This window comes from Cyrtonyx montezumae, unplaced genomic scaffold (genome assembly GCF_038088225.1).
Source record: "Cyrtonyx montezumae isolate F1298 unplaced genomic scaffold, pur_monq_1.0 scaffold_0, whole genome shotgun sequence".
NCBI classification, from domain to species: Eukaryota; Metazoa; Chordata; class Aves; order Galliformes; family Odontophoridae; genus Cyrtonyx; species Cyrtonyx montezumae.
This window is the reverse complement of record NW_027071824.1, coordinates 18,317,818-18,339,453: the sequence shown is the minus strand read 5'-3', so window position 1 is coordinate 18,339,453 and position 21,636 is coordinate 18,317,818. Positions and strand designations below refer to the sequence as shown.

The 21,636-nt window shown below is 38.1% G+C and overlaps 1 protein-coding gene across 2 annotated transcripts in view; it reads right to left on the bottom strand.

Moving 5' to 3' along the window:
* HEATR5B (HEAT repeat containing 5B) overlaps window positions 1-21,552 on the bottom strand; it is a 54,751-nt gene extending 33,199 nt beyond the window's left edge. The window contains exons 1-19 of one of the 2 annotated variants that reach the window (XM_065729278.1): window positions 21,511-21,552; window positions 19,687-19,852; window positions 19,061-19,272; window positions 17,450-17,558; window positions 16,294-16,443; window positions 15,421-15,592; window positions 14,881-15,038; window positions 13,639-13,888; window positions 11,798-11,953; window positions 11,275-11,525; window positions 10,274-10,385; window positions 8,799-8,951; window positions 8,406-8,505; window positions 7,546-7,655; window positions 6,871-7,034; window positions 5,032-5,207; window positions 3,848-3,953; window positions 2,460-2,650; window positions 1,216-1,375 (exon numbers count right to left, since the gene is read on the bottom strand). In XM_065729278.1, coding sequence (XP_065585350.1) covers window positions 1,216-1,375; window positions 2,460-2,650; window positions 3,848-3,953; window positions 5,032-5,207; window positions 6,871-7,034; window positions 7,546-7,655; window positions 8,406-8,505; window positions 8,799-8,951; window positions 10,274-10,385; window positions 11,275-11,525; window positions 11,798-11,953; window positions 13,639-13,888; window positions 14,881-15,038; window positions 15,421-15,592; window positions 16,294-16,443; window positions 17,450-17,558; window positions 19,061-19,272; window positions 19,687-19,812 — 2,856 coding nt within the window. In that variant the 5' untranslated portion in view covers window positions 19,813-19,852; window positions 21,511-21,552. Of the gene's footprint in view, window positions 1-1,215; window positions 1,376-2,459; window positions 2,651-3,847; window positions 3,954-5,031; window positions 5,208-6,870; window positions 7,035-7,545; window positions 7,656-8,405; window positions 8,506-8,798; window positions 8,952-10,273; window positions 10,386-11,274; window positions 11,526-11,797; window positions 11,954-13,638; window positions 13,889-14,880; window positions 15,039-15,420; window positions 15,593-16,293; window positions 16,444-17,449; window positions 17,559-19,060; window positions 19,273-19,686; window positions 19,853-21,373; window positions 21,400-21,510 lie in introns of those variants that run through there. The other variant, XM_065729288.1, reaches the window with a different exon arrangement.
* Between the last annotated feature and the right edge of the window lie 84 nt (window positions 21,553-21,636).

The window sequence follows — 21,636 nt, the reverse complement described above, 5'->3', positions numbered from 1 at the left end:
TTTAGTCACTAAAGCTTTATAGGAAATAAATTTCTCATTCATGTTTTTTATAAAGCAGTAACATTCTCCATTTTGTTTTGAGATGATGGTATACAAGTACACACTTCAAAACTACTTACTCATAAATAAAGTGAAGCTATATATCCAAACTCAAGTTTGTCTTATTCTATATAAACTAAGGAAGTTTAAAAGTGACTTTAAATTGCATTTATAGATTTTTTTAACATCTCCAGACAAAACTAGTCTTTCTAAGCCACAACTTAGAACAATAATTATAAACAAGTATTTGCTTTTACTCAAAAAAGTTCCCTTTTTCACCCCTCCCTTCTTTAGCAATTATTTTACTTTAGTGCTCTGATAGATTTTGCTGAAGAAAATGGGGAAGATCCATTACTTTGCCTTTTAACATTTAAATTCACATCAATATAGACGTACTGCTCCATATGCTCTTTTTATAGCAGCATCCACAATCGAAGAGTTACAGGACAGTAAAGATAGAAGAAGATACTGCTCCCCTGAAATTTTTCCTGGAAGAATTAAGACATAGCATGCTATCCTGATTTCCAAATACTTTCAACTTAGGAAACTTTCTGCACCATGCATTATTTATACACAATCCATAACCCCAAAGGCAGTGCTCGCAGTACTGTATCCATTCTCCTCTAACCCTACCAGCAACTTTTAGCAGTCAAATGTCCTCTCGGGAGACATACATGGTGTTAACACACAGCAGATAAACAAAAACTCAACTACAGAAGCCTCCCCATCTCCTTACTAGTTCCCCTAATGTTCCTTTTTAGTCCTAAATACAAAAAGAAATTTGAGTTTATTTGCAACAGATTTCAAATGTTGATATTACATAGTATAATCCTAGAAGATGTACTGCAATATTTTGTTCACAGTTTCACACAAGTGGAAATTGCTTGGCAAAGAAAATTACTGTTTCTTAGCTAAGTCTCCAACAGCTGATGATCCATTGACCGTTAGACAGTTACTAAAGCCTTAGTGTCAACAGCTAAGGTAACACTAGCAGATTTGGGCCTATTTCTAACCAAGTGTAATTCTTAACATTCCTTAGCATATGCTACATCCATACAGTTTGGCTTATATGACAATCTCTACTAAGAAGCACCTAAACTGGTGATTTAACTTTTGTTTTAAAACATTCACAATTAGAATTCATTCTGTGATGATTGTGGTTTGTTTATTTTTTACCTGGACCTCAGGAGAAGTTCCATCTTGTGCCAAAGCCAAGAGAATACTGACACTGGTTTTCAGATGCTGTCCAGAACCTATTCCACCAACATATCGATGTAGGCAACCCAGAGCCAAAGAGTGGCCTGTTCTTGAAACAACATCTCGAGCAGATTTTAGCCTATAAACATTTAAATAAGTCATGTAATTCAATAAGTTAGAAAAAAAAATCCTTCGAATACTATTACTATTCAAATAACTTTACTACTAACAGCATTATTGTCATACACTTTACTGATTTTGAGAAGCCTTACTTAACCTATAATTAAACCTATACTGGTATTAAACTGGATTGCACATAAAACAAGTCCACATTTTAATAATAATTTTCTTTCTTCCCTCTTCATAATTAGAAAAAAAAAATAGAGAAATAGAAAAGAAGGATATCTAGTTAGGAGAATTATGGTTTTTTTGTCTGTGAGAGGCAAGCATGTCCATAGTCACTAGTGAACAACAGCAGCAGCAAAGCAAATACAAATCTCAGATCTGCAAAAATGGCCCAACAGCATCAACACAGGCAGCCAGTCTCATCTCGAGTCCTGCATGAGATACCAATGAATGATGTCAGTAACAGAAATATATAAAGGAAGACTGTAAATATGATACTTCACAAGACAAAAAGAGGTAAATTTTAATTACTCAGAGGTGGAGACTAAGCACAGGAAGTGTGGTCAGTCAAATGATATGCACTGCATTGTGTATTCAGATTTACAGACTGTCTTCCACTTAAGATGAAAACTGGGAAATATGTTGTTTTATTATACCTACCAGTTAGCTCTGTAAAGACCTGAGATTAATGACAGAACATGGAAAAAAATACTGGCCAGTAGATTCTGTTAAGATGTTTTCATGAAATAGAATTCTACCATAGAATTCACATTACAGGCATATGTAGCATAAGCCAAATTTATCTATCCGAAGCAGTTTAGTCACTTGAAATAATTCACCAAAAACTCTTCGTTTCTATCGTTTTTAATTCCAAGTGACTGTACAAGTGAGCTTTGATTCCTGGAAGAATCACAAAATATACACCAAAATTTTAAGGCCTGTAGGCCTGTATAGTCATAGTAATAACGAAGAGAAATAGTAATCAATGTTATTCAGTAGAAGAACTTCCCAAAGTATATTACGTTATTACGTATATTTCGTATTTATATAATAATAATATTATGCATATTTCTTTTTCTGAATCAAAGTCAGCTTACTTATCAAAGCTGTACTGAGCCATTCGAGCGATGAAAGTAGCTTCTCCAACCACTTGTGCCATTCTCCCAAGAGCTTCTCCTGCTGCACATCTCAAAATAGGGTTGGGGTTATCGAGTGCACCCATTACCAGCGTTAGAGCAGATTTGCGAACTTCTTCTGGTCCTAATGTGCTTTTGTTCTCAGCTAACCCCTACATATAAACAGATGTGAAAGAATATTCCAAACAAGTGGGTGAAGGGAACAGCAATATTAATGTAAGAAAGAGGTGCAACTAAAAAAAAATAACATGGGGTTTTTTTTGTTTATATTTGTGAACATTTTTCCTACAATACACCTGTTGAAAATATTAGAACTCAAAACCAATTACACACTCAGTCTCACCTTTGCCAACATTCTACCTATTTCACATACAGTATGGACCTGTTACACCTGTCTTTGTTTACAAATGTGTTACAGTGCTACATGCATGCTGGTACTATTGAATCTAAGATAGTTTTACACAGGATTTGCCTGGGAGGAAAGGGAAGGAAAAAGAAAAACAGGTTTATAGAGAAAGAGGCTTTAAAGCTAACTAACATCACTTCATTAGAGAACTCAATTACATTTCTGTAATGCACAGAGAGTAGCTAAATGAAAATATTTTTCTTAACGTTCACATCTTTGAAAATTTATACAGTATACTGTATGTGTTACAGAGCAGTAAAAACACTTTCTGTAACTCTTTTGGTTCTGATATTCCACTAATAACACACTGCCTTACTTTAAGAAGAATAATGAAATGCATGCAAAGCATAAGCACTGCACATGTTTGAGCAGAAAACACTGATGGCTTTATCATCGATTCACATTTTCTGTCCTGAAATTTGAAAGTTCTCTGGCCTTTTGGCATGGCATAGCAAAACCCAGGCTTCTGTATCAGAAAATAGCACTAAATTTGTCTCACGTTTCAACATGGCTCATGTTTTTAAGAGGAAAGCATGGAAGAGAAGTATTGTTTTCCTAGCGTGAGATCCGTGACAATTTTCTCTCCAAAAACTCTGTTAAGTCTTAAAGACAAGTATGACAGACAGCCCTTATGGGAGAAATTTGACTTCTGATGCTACCATGAAAACTTCACCTAACCAAAAGCTCAAAAAAATCATTTTTGCCCAAATATGATAGAACTTCACAGCCAAGTTCAAAGAATTCTCCGACACGTTCCATATCATGCACTGAAATGGGAATGTCCTTCAGCTGCACACTGGGGTTGATATGTCAAACTGTACATTTTCAAAATTTTAAGTAGTAGCTTTTTAGTAATGTTCTTCTAACAGTTTTTTGTACAGAATACAAATCTATGAATCATACCACTGAATTTTTGCATCTACAACAAGTTTGCAAGCTTTACCTTCAGGGCACTAAGAACAGCAGTGAAGATATTAAGCTGCACAGCTTGCTGTCGAACACCTTTAGCCTGCTTGACACATTCAGCAAAGTGATCCAACATCTGCAACCTAAAACGAAGGAAGGAACATAATGAAGTGATATGATTTCAAAATACAAAGCAAAACACAGCAGGTGAAAAAATACACATAACAAAAGAGACTTCTAAAATCAGACACAAATTATGCTTCAGGGCTGCAGGGGGTATTCAATTTAGGCAGAAAGGGTAGTTATTCTGGATGCTGTTAATTCTTTTAGATAATTCTTAAGTGTTTATTGTCCCTTTTGAAGAAAACACTATTGAGGGGACATCTTCAGATATTGCTTGGATGTATAATTAGAAAAATACAAGGACAGAACTGGAAAAATGCTGCCTCTCCACTCCTGTTCAAAAACAGTGTTATTCAACACACTCCTATAGTTTTTCCCATTATTTCCCCAGTTTAACATCGTGTCATAAAGCATTGCTGTAAGGAATGCTCGCTAAAAGATATCAAGAACAGGAGTACAATGAACAGTTAACTGATTTGCAGTTAACCAGCCAATTTTTTCCATAGCTAACAACAGGACAGATCAGGTAGACTTAAGGCTTATTGCTACTGCTTACTGCAAAATGAGACTGATCACTTGAAGAAAAAGCTGTTTCCACCAGTACTGTACTGAAGGATAACTTTCATTTTGAATGAATCTTAGAGCTTATGCTGTGTTCTCAGTGATGACTCACCTAAACTGAATGACAAACATAGTCCTGATAACTCACAACTTTATAAAGATCAGCATATTTTCCTTCATGTTTCGTGTGAATTCACTTCTTTTTTATTATGCATAAAATCGCTTATTTAAGTGTAAATCACAGACTCACTTATGAAAGCCAGGTGAAGAGCCAGGAGAGAGATATCCAGCCCGCACCTTTTAACTCTAATCTACAAAACTGATAAATTGACAAAATCATTTTGTTTCCCAACTAAGTATATTCGGGAATCCTGAGACACAATGAACACAAAATGCTGACATCTAAATCTAGAGATAGTAGATTTCAAAGCAGATTCTTATTTCGAGAATAAAAATTTAATACTAAGGGGAACTAATTCTGATACTTTAATACTAAGGGGAACTAGATTCTGAAACTGAACACAGATGTAAACTGACCTATGTTTGTAAGACACATGAGGAAAAACCACACCAAAGAGAGCTACAGATGCGTCGATGACAGATACTCCTAGAGGAAGAGGACCAGGTACAGCTTCACCAGCAGGGATGCGCAAATAAATGGAAGATGGATCATGTTCCAAAGCACCACTTCCAGATGCACTGTTTGGCTGAAGCTGCAAAAATGCCACATAACATGAACACCTCTGAATATATCTTTGCAGATAAAATTCTGAACTAGATATAAACCAAAGACACATGCAGTTGCTAAGAACAGAAAGCTGCATTACAAACAATTAAAAGCAACTGCAGTGTCCCCAGGCACACACAGATTAACATTTACAGGGCCAGTTAAATCCATGACAGTCAAAGTACTTAGCAGCTGGATAAGTGCACAAACTATGACTCCTAGTAGTAAGATACAGAAATTAGAGAAAGGCATATAATTTCTGGAACCAGTAGCAGCTTCTGAAGCAGTAACTACAAACTGACTTTTTCAGAAAAAAACATAAAGGTTTATTTGTTCACTGTGAGTACTGAGATACAATACAGCATACAAAAAAGCTTTGGTTGTAATGATTATCTAGAAAGGTTTTGAACTAGTACTATTATCATGAAAATACTTCATGACAATCATTCTTTCAGAAACACAATCAATCATCTATTTCCTTTAAATAAATGCTTACATTCACAACTTGTTCATTATCTCATCACGAAACAAAATTTGACTCTAGTAGCTCTATATTCTTAAAAGATTAGAAAACAGTAAATGTCTGCTGAGACTTTAATATCATTAAAAAAACGTGACCAAACACAGGATGGCACTGTGAGTCACCTGAGGCCTCCATTTCTACCAACAGTGATACTGCTCAACAAGATGGGTGAAAAAAAAACAAAGGTAAAAAAATGAGATGTGATGTGGAAGAACTTTCCCAGAAAGCTCTTCTGTTTGAACAGTGCGCTGCAGTCTAGTAAATGTCTACCACAGCAAATAGAAAAACCCTTCCTCCTCTTTGATATGTTGATTTTTCTCAAAAACTCAGCCTGTCCTCCATTTTTACGCTTGGATTTTGGATCTGCTTTATCACTACAGCTTCCTCCTAAGAAACCTTGCCACTATTAAACAGGCATAAGGAAGGTTTTCAGTTCCCCTCCTTATTCCAGGAGATTTTTGAGAAGGTAAGCTGAAAAGCTTATGATGGTAAAGTTCAGCCACTGCCCAGAACAGTTATTTGTCTAGAGAACACAACAAACAAATCAATGAATTGTTCCCAAAGCTTCATTTTTCTACAAAGAGCATATGCAAAAAATTGTATTAATGTATAGGAGCTGATCTGAAAATTTAATCATGAGAGCCCCATAACAGATCCCGCCTTTTGGGTTTTTTTAAGCCTTTTTTTTTTTTTAATGCTATGTTTCAAAGACTTGCTTTATCTAGAAGCAAAGCAAATTCCTTATAATGTCAATATAACTGTGTTAACCCAAATTAAATATATGATTTCATACTGCACCTTTAGAAAACTGAATCTTGTTTGTTCTAAACACCACTTGCAATGCTGATATTTTGGCAGCAGTTTCTTTATATAACAATTTAAGTGGAATTTCAAAAAATGTATGAGAATGATTGCTACACTAATTTTTTTTTTCAGTTGTTTCTTTAAATAAACTATGTTAATAGATTAACCAAAGTCAACCTTAGGCACTTTTATCAAGACATTGCACTGTACATGGAAAGATAAACTCAGCAAACCTCCGAAGCATGCCCAGAAACAAGGAGCAAAACTTCATAACCCAAAGAGACAGAGCAGATAATTTATTACTCTCCTGTTTCCTTATTACCTGGTCTTCAATTGACTTATGATCCGTCTCCTGCAGCCAAGAGCCAAGAAGAACACTGTCATCATAATGACAAAGAGACCTCAGGAGTGATGTGGTCGTATTAGCAGAGTTGTCCGTCAAAGTGAATTCTGCTACCAACTCCCGAAGGAGCGCATTGAATGATCCTAAGACACAGGACATGAAAAAGAATCATTGTTACTTCTTAACCAAAACATTTCAGCTACAGATAAGAAGTTACAAATCAAAGCACGTGCCATTATCTTAATTTCACAAGTAGTGAACAGACAGAAGTAAATCTGACAACACTACCGCTGACAGTGAGAACCCAGGTCTCTGTATTTTAAGTAATGATGTGAAACACCATAAAACATGGAGACCACAATCTCCATACCTCTAAATCCTACAAACAGAACCATAACTTATATACTCAGTGTTACTCTAATACACTGCAATATCCACACGTCCTATTTAAACTGACAAGATGACATACAGAAAATAAGGAACAATGCAAGACTCTTGCAGATACACAGTTCCCTATTTTGCACACTTGGTATCTGCATCAAAAGCAAGCACCAAAAAGACATCAAGAGAAGTAAAAAGACATGTAAAAAGACATATAAAGTGCAATTTTTACTTTAGTAATAATTGTCAAAAACAAATAAAAAAACTCCATACCTTCATATGTCTTTGGAGGTAATAAGGCCAATATATCGTAAAGTCTTAAACGGACCATGGCTGCACTGGCTTTCAAATGAGCTCCATGGGATTTAATTACTGAGGGAATGCTACAAGATCAAGAGAAGCAAAATGAGACAGCTAGAACCATTGCAGCTACTGAAAAGAATATTTCAGATTTCTATTCACATGAGCTGTCACTACTCAAAACAAGAAAGAGCATTCAGTGATAAACTGTGAACAGCACTACTCAAACAACTTAAGATAGTTTTTGAAGTAATTATACTAAGATTTTATTTTTTAATTTATTTAATCTGCTACTTAAACAAAAGCATAGAATAAGACTCAAAACTGTATTTTATTCTTCTATGCTGTGAACTGCTGGAAGTTTTTCACTAATATGTTGTGTAAATGGATCATTAACTGATTAACATCCGTTAGTATACCAGTATTGGAGCTTTCTCATCTCTTGCTCAAGGACAAGTAAACCACGAAGTCAAAAAACTCACTGAAAATTCAAAACACAGTTAACAGAAGTTATTCCAGTATGCCTTTCAGCACATGCCACGGAATGATATACATTGAGAACTAGTACTAATGTTCATAAAAAGTGTCTTTTTCCTCAGTATGAACAAGGAGCACTAGTACAGTACTACATTAAAACATGAGAATATGAATTAAAACAAATCAGTTGCTTTGGCTCCAGGAAAAACGTGAACAAAGAACAAAAACACCAGCAGATTAGAACAGTAACTTCTTCTCAGTAGTAACAACTTTGTTATCAAATGACCATTTCCTAATCTCACGCTGTGCCTCTAGAGGTCATTGAATAGCATTTTTTTGTAAAACTCTTTACTTACTGTGACATCATTGTCATGGCACATTCTATAGGAGTCATCAGCTTTCTGATTACATCCTCAGTAAGGAGCTCAGGACAGTGAGCAACAAAACTTCTCATAGCTGGTAATAAAATAGTTATAATTTTACTCAGAAAAACAAATACACTGTGTGAGCATCATACAGTTCATAAGAGAATATAAAAAAAAGCAGCAATTAAAAATATTTCTTCAAAGGCCACGTGACGTAAGACTATATGCATTCATAAGACCATATACTTAAAACAGGCCACTGGTGAAACTCTGACAGGCCTTGTTTATTTTCAATGAAAGAAGGGAGATTATGAGAGTCTCCTCTACAATATTTGGGATTCTGTTTTACTGTGCAGTTATAACTTTGAAATTTGAAATTCTTACCACACAGAGCCCCAGCACGGCCTTCCAGTGTTACTTGCCAGGTAAAAGAATCTCCTCTTGCCTTTTCTGCCTCTAACTCCTTCAGAGATCGTGGGAACACATTTCTCCATAGCAGCAGCATCTTAGGTAGGTGATACCGAACAACAGAAGGACCTAAAGAAATAAAATGAGAGTTTAATAAAAGTATTTATTATACAAAGTATGAAAAATCCGCCATGAAGATGTTTTTTGCTCTTTTTACTACTGTTTCCCCTTTTTTTTTAACCTATTTCTTCCCCTACTTAAACTTCCCTTATTCTCCATTGTTCTCATTTGTATGTTGAAAGAGTTGCAAGTAAATCACAATTAAACGTTGGCTGATATTAGTACCAAAACTAGGGAATAGCCAATTCCATACACTGAATTATGTAAGACCTGATGCTTGTATTTTTATTCCAACTTCCATCTTAGCTTCTTCATATGACAGAAGAATAAACAATAGATACTGACTATGAAACTAGTTCTACCGTCAGGTTTACAGAAAGCTTCTGAAAAAGCTTTAGATAAAAAAAAAAAAACAATGAAAATGCATTAAAAACGCATTGGAGGAGGACAATCAAAATAGCAGTACATTGTCAGAAAAATTTTGTCAAAAATGAGATAATTTAGGGAATAGAAAACACAAATGGTGTTTGCTGACAGATCAGAATGCTGAGGAACGTATTAAAAATGTTATTATATTTGTCAGAATTATAAAAAGGTAATTGATGCAAAATTCAAGAGTACTCAAAATAGTGCCTCTGATATTTCTGTGATGGCATATATGAACAATCACACACTGAGTCATAAAATGGTTTGGGGTGGGAGATACCATAAAGCCCAACCAGTTTCAACCCCAGTGCCAAAGGCAGGGCTGCCACCCACTAGATCAGACTGCCTAGGGCCCCATCCAGCATGGCCTTGAGTAACTCCAGGAAAGGGGCATCCACAGCTTCTCTGTGCCTGTGCCACTGCCTCACCTCCACAAACAGAAGTCTGATTATGTTTTTCTTGTTGTTGCTTTTGTTTTGCTGTTGTTTTAAAGTCAACTGAATAGCTTTTAGATCATCATAATTCCCATCATTCCTAATCAGTATTGTTGCTTATCTAGGGACACACTTGGACAAGAAATAAAGTGCAAATAAAACAACTTGCATCGCAGAATTTCCCATTTTCATAGGATGACAAAATGCTAGGTTTTTAAAAAACTGCTTTTTTTGTTTGATTTTTGTTCCTTTTAATTTTGTTGGTTTATTTAAGGAACACCTACTATCCTTCGTTTACTCTGAAGTTTTCCCTAGCATTAATATCACAGCTGAAATAAATGAACTTTGTCTCCTGTGGTATTACTACTGTACTGATGGATCAGTAAAGACTATTTGCTACAGCAGATAAAAAAAATGTTGGACAAACATTAAAATCAAATAGAACAACTGTTGTTTTTGTTTTTAACCAACCTAAAGTCATAAGTGCTCCAAGTAAAAGCCACCCAGCTTGAGTCCGTTGCAAGGAAAGCCTGCTGTTTTGTGCAGCAGTTCGTAACAGATCCTCAGCAATACTAACCACCATCTGCAGCAAACAAAAAATGGATTTTGAGAAATATAAATTACTGCGCTACTCAGAATCCTCTTTGCTGATTCTATGTAAACATAAATATTTAAACTGATCTTCTATAAAGAATAGATCACATTTCATGCAGACAATCAGCCTTATGCACATGAAAATATAACAAAAAGCTGGTAAACATTGCAACTAAAGTGCTATGAGGGCTGTTCCAAAAGTAACGCCTCTTATTTTATTATTTTGGCTGACAACATCAGAGGGGGAATTTGATGGTATGGCAGTAGAGATCGAACCTTCCCAATATTTCATTGCATCCTGTTATCATGTAACACATGGCAGCAGAAGAGCAGTCCAACAAAACGGCATCTGACACTGGACTGCTAATAAACAAAAGGGGTGGAATTGAATTCTTCCACGTGGAAAAAATAGTACCCACTGACATTCACTGACACTCGCTGAACACTCATGGAGATCAAACAGTTGATGTGAGCACAGAGAGGTGGTGGGCAGTGCACCCCAGCAGCAGTGACAGTGGGTCCCCCCTGCTGGTGCAGATTTCTACAAGTACAGAATGCAGTCTCTTGATCCCTGCTGGCCAAAATGCAGAACTAATGATGGTCTCTATGGTGAGAGAGAGTGTTTTGTAGCTGAGAATTTTCTCTATCAAATAGCATTACTATGCCCTCTGTAGAAAACAACAAATACAGAAGTAAATGGGAGGCATTACTTTCAGAGTGACATATACAAACAATGGCTCCAATCAGTGCTCGTGCTAGGCACAACTTCAATTTCAATAATCCTTTTAATCTGTTACTGTGTCACATATTTCTAATGCAATTACTTCTTAAAAAAATACATCTTTTAGTTTATTCACAAACAAAACTCATTATCTCACCTTTCCTTTGGCATGAGGAATACCTAAGGGACATTGATGCACACCACCTAATAAAGCAGCCATTGCAAAACTGTAGCCACTAACAGCTTCAGGGGAGGTCTTCAGATTGTTGAGTCTTTCTGCACATCTATCTAGAAATGGAGTCAGCTGAAAAGGCAATGCCACAGCCACACACCGCAAGCACCACGCAGCAGCAAGTCGAGCTGCCATGCTGGGATGAAGAAGAACTGACGTTACTGTTTCCAACAGACCTACAAAAAAAAGAGTTTATAGTTTAAAAACTATGATTTGCTTCTTAGTGAGTAGAGATTAGAATGGAATCAATATTAAACAGACAACACGGAAGTTAAAAATGCCCAAATTGAAGCACCTGAATTTCATAACTGTCTTTCTCTTTAAAAAAAAAAAAAGTGCTTGTAACATTATGCAGTTTAATCAAATTTCTCTTACACATTAACAGACTGTGATCATATTTCATATTCATTGCTCTAACATCTCAATCAATGTAAGTTTATCTGCATACCAATAGAAGGTTCTTGAATAAGAGGAGATGCAGTAGCATTCAGACTCTGCACCAGACTGCCCAGTTCTTGGAGAGCACACACCATTACGTGCTGGCTTGCAGCCACATCAGCAGCTCCTGATTTATTTTCACTGTTAGCATCATTCACTACTGCTTCTGCAGAAAAGAAAAAAGTATCCTGCTAAGAACCATTTGAATGAGCCACATACAAAGAATTACACAGCATACAAAGAATAGAAAGGGACAATTTAGTTTTGGCATCACTGCTAAATATTAAAATAAAACCACGAATCTGCTCATAGTGTGAGCTCAAAGTAAATGTGTTCGAAGAAAAATAAATTTTACAGCTACTATCCAAACATAACCATCCAAAGACCATATAAAACAGATGTCCAGAAGCTACTGCAGATGACAGTGCACTAAAAGATAGGGATAATATTGTAACAGCAAAAATAAGTATACATATACGCCGTATGTATGTACTGTATTTATGTATATGCACATACCTACAGATGAAGGAACTAAGGACATAATCTTGACTAGGTTCTACAGCACAGAATCACAATACTGTAGGGGTTGGAAGGGACCTCTAGAGGTCATCGAGTCCAGCCCCTCTGCCAAAGCAGCTCCCTAGCCCAGGTTGCACAGGTAGGCGTCCCAGGAATAGTAGGACAAAGGATAAGATTCCATACCTGATGGATAAGGAAGCTGCAACTATCAAAGAAAATGAACTTGAGTATCAGCTTAAAATTACATATCTAATGCAATACAAATTCAACAAACTGCTTTTCTTATGTGACAGGAAACAATCATTATCAAATAAAAACCCTTCTAATAATTTATACATATATACACACACGCACGTGTGTGCATATATATAAAATTGCAAAAATGCTATTATACAAATTATCATAGAATCAGAATTTCTTCAATTATATATTCATTTTTACATGCTTCAGATATATACATGAGGCAGCTCATCCCATCATCCAAAAATATAATGGAATTTATTCTAGCTGTGAGAAGCAGGTGGCAGGAGGAAAAATTTCTGTAACCACTCCATCTCAGAAGTAGAACTTCTGATATTTTTACATAAAACTAAAAGGGTTCTGATTGTAATAAATACTGAAGTTTCAACTAAACTCAGACATACCCTCCCCATAAAAAAAACCACAACAGTTATGAGAAAAACCTGGAAAAGCTTCAAAGACAACTGCATTTCCACATATTAAAACATTAATGAAATTAGATGGTGGCATTAAAAAAAACATTAAGAAAGAAAAGAATCATTCAGTTGTATAATCAATGCACTGCTGCACAATTCCATCGTCCTTTTCCAATCTCTAGCTCAAATTAACTATTTTCTAAGAAACAAATGGCAACAGTTTTGTCAGTCCTCTCACTTATCCAAGAGGCCACATTTATCTTCTTAAATTCCAGTCTTCAGATTATATCTTTATTTGCCACCAGTAAAATTCAATTGGGCCTCAGAATGCATACTGGTAGGATAGGAATAAGGATGCTATCTGGCCTTCAGCTGTACTGTGCAACTTTCAGTAGAAGCTATCCTGAGGCTGATTGCCAAAACACACTTTTTTCCCCCTACCTTGCATTCCAAGCAAATGCAATGTCAAAATCCATCAGAGGATAAAAAGTGAGTTTTCCACAATCATCTTTCAAGTAGAAATCATATTTTGGATATTGCATTTCAAATAGAGAGCAGTTGAATTATCTTTTACTGTAGCAACAGAATATCTTCTCACAAGAAGCTGAAAAAAGGCCGACCCAGCATAACAGCACTAACTTTCAACAGTTCTCAGACAAGGAAATATGTTTCTCACCCACTGCCTTCATTTGTTTACCAATGGCTTGACATATATCTTTGGCAGCTGCAATCTGTGCTTTCTCCCCCAGTAAGCTGCCCACAGTTGCTCTGAGGATGAAGGACACGCATCTTCGAGAGTACACAGCTTCCACGTGGGTCTGAGTAGCACGAGGATGGGAGACCAGATCAAGCACATGTGACAAAAACGTTGCAAAGTTGCGCTCCAACCACTGACCTCCTAATGTTGTAACAAAGACAACATAGGCCTGCAAATTCAGAAGTTATACATAGATCCAATTAAAACAGTAAGAAAAGACTATTGAGTCATCAAGAGTAACGACTGCAGTAATACTATGGTACCCACACATAATGCATGACGGCAGTGATAACAGTTAGTTATATGCAACCTTGATAAGGCGATACAGATGAATGTAGCCAGTATTTGCTCGTGCTGAACCATTTCCAACACCAAGGGTAGCCCTTTATTACTGTTACATTCAGTATGAAGTGCAAAATACTCTTCTGAAGACAGGTAAGTCCTCCCCACTGTTCTAGCTGCATCTCTTCTTACTAAAAAAATAATTCTAAAAAGCCTACGATAATCACATAAATAACAGCAACAACATGAACATGTTCTAGTTCGTGTTGAAGGCCACACATTTTACCAGATGCTACTGAAAAAGACTGAGAGAAAAAAAAAAAGGAAACATAAAAAAGGATTTATTCCACAAAATATCCTTAGATTAAAAAAAAAAAAACCTGACAAGTTTCTGCAGCAGAAATATGTCAGAGTGGGAAGGCCTGAATTTGAAGACATGCTGCTGCTATCTTTCTCTATTAAACAAACAGTGCTTCCATATTCATGTGATTTCATCTATTCAAGAAAGACATATGGAAAGAAGAAACACCGTTTAATAAGCTAGGGTTGTAAACTACTCAGCAACCAGAGAGAGCCAGCATACAAAAGGGCAGAAACATGTTAGGATACTAACTTCTCAAATTGTTTTTAGTCCCACCCAAAACACAACGATCAAATAAGCCTTTCATAGCACATATTTTATCTGCAGTACACCAGTAATAAAATATAACTTAGGTGAATGACACCACACACACATTTCACCAAAAAGGCGAGTTAAATTAGCCATGCAAGTTATCATAAACAAATGAAAACATATACTCCTGATCTTTCTCCTGAAAGGGTTACAGTTAATGTATAAATGTTACTTAATTTGAGGGGGGGAAAAAATACTACACAAACCTGAGTAACACCAACTCTCACTTCCCTATTGACAGACCCTCCTACTTTAAGCATCTCTCCGCCGCTCTTTAGGAAACCAGACCCTCCTCGCAGAAATCCAGTGGCCATGAGTTCCAAGACCTCCTCAAGTGTAGCCCTCTTCACATTCTGTCGCATCACTTTTGCCAAGAGAAAAGCAACCATTTAATTCTAATGTTACAAGCAATGCAAGTAATTGTCTCAAAATCAGAACTACCAATTCAGAGTTGTCTTGACACCCAGATCCAGCCAACATTACAGTTAACAGCTTTGTTTTGTGCTTACAAAATAAATCATTTTTCCCAAATGATTTTTGACAGTTTCCTCTTCCTTTGCATGACTACAAGAGGGAATCTGAGTGCTTTACCTTCTTTGAATAAACTTGAAATAAAACAACAAATCTAGAGTTTAAACAACAACGAATCAACTACAGGTGTTCATGCACTGGAACAAAACTTCCTATCATGCAACACAATAGGGAAGATGTAACTTGTTAGGGGACATCATTCAGAAGGATTGTACCTGTTGCTTGTTTTGGTATCAGTGCTGTAGCCATGACAGTTCCCAAAAGCTTTGACACTGCAACTCGCACACCATAGTTTGAGTTTTCCAGAGCTTTAAAGCACAGTGTTGCAACATTCTCTAGCTCAGCTGTCCACATAAACACTGCTTCATTTTGTAATTCCAGCAGACACTGAAGAGGAAAAAGAAAAGACAACAACAATAAGACTTCCTGAGAATCAGTGGAGTCTATTCTTATATTCTAGGTTTCAAAGTAATTGTAAGGTTTATTCAGAAAACATTTTAATATGAATACAATCATAGACTCGCAGAATGGCCTGGGTTGAAAAGGACCTCAAAGACCATGTAGTTTCAACCCCCCTGCCATGGGCAGGGTCGCCAACCACTAGAGCAGGCTGCCCAGAGCCACATCCAGCCTTGCTTTGAATGCCTCCAGGGATGGGGCATCCACAGCCTCTCTGGGCAACCTGTTCCAGTGTGTCACCACATTCTGAGTGAAAAACTTCCTCCTAACATCCAACCTAAATCTCCCCTGTCTAAGTTTAAAACCATGCCCCTTGTCTTCAGGGTTCAGTTTTTCCCCGCTCTCCCTATCATCATCATACTTATCAAAGTATGAACTGTCAGAAGAATTGAGGAACAGGTTAGCACACAAAAAAGTATAAGAAAAACACAAGAAAAAGACTCTGTTACTTAAAACCTCCCCCACTGAGACCCATGGTTAATTTACTCTTTTTTTTTATTAAGTGAAGAAGTCAATCTACTGTATCTCAGCACACACAAAGCAGAAGATTAAAAAAAAGGAAGATTAAATGCAGGCACTTCACAGTCACAGCACAAAGAATTCCTAGAACTGAGGAGAAACACACCCACCTTGGCCACTGCACATCGTACAGCCATAGACCTGTCTGTCAACAGAGACCGGGCGTTCTTATAAATATCACGGTGACAAGAAGCTGCTGCTCCCCCGAGGCCATTTAAGACCTTCTGTAAACTCATCAGGATTTCACTGCGGCCCTGAGACTGCACACATAAAGAGGCAAAAAAGCAGACAACATTATATCCAAGTACAGGTGCACATTTCTGCATTATCATTTTCGTGTACACATATGTTTGTGAGAACGGGTAACAGCTCACTGAAGTCACATACAACCACCATCTGGCTGGTTGTAGATGGCAGAGTACCAGCAGTCCAACAAATGGGAAAAGATGCTGCTGCCCATCCCCATCTGCTGCAGCCTCAGGTTAAAGAAACAAAAAACTAAACAGAAGCAGCAAAAATAACGTATGAGACAACGTGAAGCCCAAGTAGTCAAGCTTCCTGCTATACTCACACACAGGCAGGTACTTACAGCTGGAGGGCACCAAAAAATGAAGAAATAAATTCACACTGCATACAAGGGCATTGCTGAAGACAAGCACTCTTAGAGCAGAATACAGAGCTATTTGTTACACTCGGCACTGTCAGAAGACCCCACTTTAAATCCAGCAGTTGGATTATAAATGTTTATTACTCACAGAAAGTAAATGTATATGCAGGAGGAACCAAGATCTATACAATCAGCACTCTTTCCAGCTTGTCATGTATTTCAAAAGAAACTGGGCTATTTCAGCCCTGCCAGACCCACTGACAGCCCATGACTCACTCTCTCAGTGCGATGCTCTTCTTAAGAGTGTATCCTACCCCCAAGCAGTGTAACGTTTTTGTTACAAAACGTAAGTATTTCTTCCCTTTTTATAAAACATTTACTCAGGGTACCCAAGAGAAAACCTAACGTAGTACTTCAAATGGTTCCCACAACTCTTTTACAATTTTAATTGCTGATGCCACAATAAAGCAACTACAATAATATTCATATGACAAAACTCTATACTCTCTCTGCAGAACAAATACATGCACGCAGTTTAACTTGAGGTGAGTGATTTGCATTTTTCTGCATGGAAGGCATTTTAGCAAACCTCTCTGGAAGGAGAGGGTTTCACTTTAAATGGAATCAAGATCAAATGTGTAAAATGCTCCAGAACTCACCTCTGCACTTTTCAGAGATTTCAAAAGATTATTCACTGTTTCTGGAAAAGCACTACCCAACATTCTGCCCATCTTTTCATAGAATGCTCCTACACATGCCACAGCAGCCCTGAGAAAAGAGACATTCATAGACGCATTCATTTTCTAGATCATTTAATCAGAGACAAAAACTTAAGTAGAAATGGATGTTTTAGTCACCACTGATGAATAAAAACCGCACTACCCACTAATCGTATTTGTTAACAGTGCATTTGCTTAATTAAGAGAAACAAGGAAGTTATTAGCTTCTTTGAATACAGATGTGTTTGGATTTATATCATTCCATGATCTACAGAGCAAGCTCCAGAAGATAATGCACTCACATCACAGCAAGATTAGGATTTTGTGCACTTGAGCTACAGGTGCTTGGTAAAGAAATAGCACTGATCCTTGATACATCCTCATATATCCTGAATAAGACTTTTTTTTTTTTCAAGCTAAGAACCTAAGATGCACAAACTACTGCAGAAATGCAACATGTATACGAACACTATAAACATCAACAGATTCTTTCCCTGCCATTTTTGATTACTAAGTTCTGAGTAACAGTATAGTGCAGTAGGACATGCAAATTGCTCCAGGACAGCTACAGAAGCAGCTCCTGGAAAAGAGCACTTTTCCAACACAAAGAAACAAGGTGGTTTTTGTAAACCTGAAATCCTGGGGTAAATGATTTCTTTTGGTAAACCATGTTACAATGTGATTACAGCCCACTGCTTAACTGGGCATGCATCCGGCACTACTCTTCTACACCAACAGCAAGTTCCCCACACAGTTGCAACAGTAAAAGGAGGACAGTATCAGCCCCAAAAGTGACTTCAGATGTTACTGTTACACACCATCAGGATAACATCTGAAGGCAACCTAGCCTGAACAGGGGGTCATTAGACACTGTCAAGATTGTAAATGTACTCCCATATAGACCATGGGAGAGCACTGAAGAGGTTTCAGCGGGTGTTGTGGCATTAACCAATTCCTACAAATAAGACTGCTCCCACCCATGAAGATAAACAGGATCACATATACGTGCAGAGACACATCCAAGTATACAGACTCTCTTTGAAAAGTTTAAGCTACATTACAACAGGGGAATATAAACAGGCAGTGATTGCTGAGGGGGTAAGGGCGAAACTTCATTTGGTTACAGTTTTCTCAGCAACAAACAATGCTCCCCCCCTTGACAATCCTGGCAGGTTCCATTGTAAACTGGATATCTGGGACCAACTAGCAGTAATAGCACTAGTGGAATTTCTTCACTGCATTATTTCAACTACTGCTTATCCTCTCCATGGCATAAAAACAAGCAAAGAAACATTATTATTTGCCTAGAGGAAAGCATCCAACTTTCAGACAACCGTGTATTTGTCACCTTCAAACCCTGCCCTTGGCAATCTCATATGTATTCTCTTTTTTCCTTCTAGATCAAGCATACCCAGACTCCAACTAAGCATGCAAAATATAAATTCTACAAAATTTATCAACACACATACACAGGCAGATAATAATATAATCCTGCAATATCCAGGACCACTCTGCTTTAAAACCTTCCCTCTTTCCCAACACCAAACGTACAGTTTTGTGGGCAGGTAGGCTGCAGTGTCGTCTTTGCTCTTGATGATGTCATTACACTTGTCAAGTGTCTGAAAAACTGTGAATGTGTCTCCAATGCTGTAGAGAGCAGCAAGATTTTTCGCGAGTAGTTTTCGTGTTGGCGGCCCTGGGGAGCTGCTGATGAGTCCTGTTAGCTGTTCTACTAGCTTCTTCTGTTTTTCCTTGACATCTGTCTGTTAACGGACCAAAAATGGATGAAATTATGCTTGTTTCCATTAACACCTAGTAACAACTACAAGAGATTGAAGTAAACCTCACACTACTCCTACATAATTCAACAAATTGCTTGTCTCACAGAGCTGTGAGATACTCAAGTAACAGTGGAGAATATTTTAATCCTCTTTACAATCAAGAATCCCTACAACGAAAAGGCATGTTTTGCCTTCTAAACATTTACAACACTGAAAAACAGAAAAACTAAGTGGCTTATAACAGAGTCCAAGTGAGTACCTACAAGTCAGCACTTAGAACTTACAAACTAAAACAGAAGCAGAATCTAGAATTACACACAGTTACGACTTGGATGTCATCTACTGACTTTCTCTAGCATAAAATCAATACATGTATTTTAGGAAAAAACAATTTACCTTGTTAGCAGCTACCAGCACTTTATCCAAAAATCTTAACCACTCAAAGATAAAGACTGGCCTCTTTGCCTCTGTGATCTGTGCTAATGCTTCCTCATTCAGCAACAAACTATGAGCCAGCTCCATCCCTGGTCAAGTTCTGGTTTTATCATAGACGGTAGCGACTCTGAAATAAAAATTGGAATATTAGTATGAAATATAGTACAATACTATCAAGCCATGACAATGAAAATATGAAGATGGAACCTATAGATTATGGTATGATGGTTGAAGCCTGTTTATATATAGTTTAACTACAAAGTCCTAGATGAGAACAGAACTACTCATGCACTTACAACTGTGTACATCCATTAGTACTTCAGGGATCTGACTTGTTAATAGTAAAAGGAGAACCTACAGGCAACTTAAGGGACAAACTCTTAGCCAAGATAAATATATCGAAGTCCCTGCTTACAAAAACAAAACAAAACAAACACTAAAGAGCTAAGAGTCATCACATTGTCTCCTCTCACATAATCACAGCTCTCTCTCTGCTGTAATTGAGACCTTGAGCCCATTCCTAAAGCTTAGACATGAATCCAGCCACCTGCTCAACAACTTCCACAGACAAGATGAAAAAGAATCCCCATCACAAGGACTGGTGGGGAATCAGTAACTTCCAGAAATGACAGGCTGATCCTGTCTTCTGAAGCACACACGCATGTCCTGATATACAAAGCATGGATTCCACAGACATAGCACAGCACGAGGCCTGTGCTCCACTAAACACAGATGCAGAGCACAGCTGAGCTCCAGCAGCGACAAGTACAAACAGCAGCACAACCACATTAAGGAAGTCTGAAACATACATTTTCTAAAGTAAGATTCATTGGTGCTGGTTTAGAACACATCACTAAGAATCACAGGATGAGCGACCAGCTCACCAATCCACTAAAATCCAACAGTAGATGTTATCCTGTAGCCTCACACAGTTTTGCAGTTGAAATTCTGAGAAGGCTCAGATTATTTAACTGCAACTGAAAGAACAAGAGGTGTGGAAGTGGAACTGATATTAATGGGATTTGCCATCCAACACAAATTTGAGGGAGTCAGGAAGAATGACAGAATTTGGGATGGCTGATCTGGATCCCCAGACCCACCAGCTTTGCTTTAAGGGACAGATAAGCCCTCTGAAAGCCAGGCAGCCTCCCTGGAAGCAGCCAGGATACAAGCAGCTGCTGCAAGGCTGCGGGTCTCCCAGATGGCAGAGCACTACAGGTCAAGCAGCTGAGATCCTGCTCCAACAATGAACTTGGGCAGGTGCAAGGCATCTCCAAAGCACACCGCTGGGGTAAGCAAACACCGAGGGCAACACAACCTTAGCGAGCTACGTTTAGGCAAACGGAGACGTTTAATACAAAGCAGAAGGAAAAAAAAATCTTAGAAAAAACCAAAATAATCATGAAATAAAAGTCGGCCATCTTCTGCAAAACAATCCCAAAAGGCAAAAGGAAAACAATACGACAGCAAAAGCATAACACAACCCAAAGCCTGAACTCAGTGGTGCCAAACTAGGGCATCGGGCAGAGCGGGAAAGGCAAAGCACCTAAGCAGCGTTATGTAAGCCATCCTCCTACAGCGTGCGTTCCCAGGGCGCGCACTGAGCTCCCAGCTTCCCCAATCACAGCCAAACCAAACAAACGCTTACAGCGAAACAAAACGGCCCCACATCGCGGCCCCTCACCCTGCTCCGCGCTGAGCCCCCGGCCGGGCCGGGAGGAAGGGAGAAGCGGCCGGCTTCACACACAGTCGCTACGAACAGCCACAGCCACAGCCGCAGCCCACCTCAGCAGCGCGGGGCCGGCCGCGGAGCGCAGCAGGAAGCGGGAGGTGCGCATGCGCCGGCGGGCGGGGCGGGCACGCGCAGGCGCTGGGCCGGGCCGACGCTTTGGGGGCTCGGACCGCCACGCC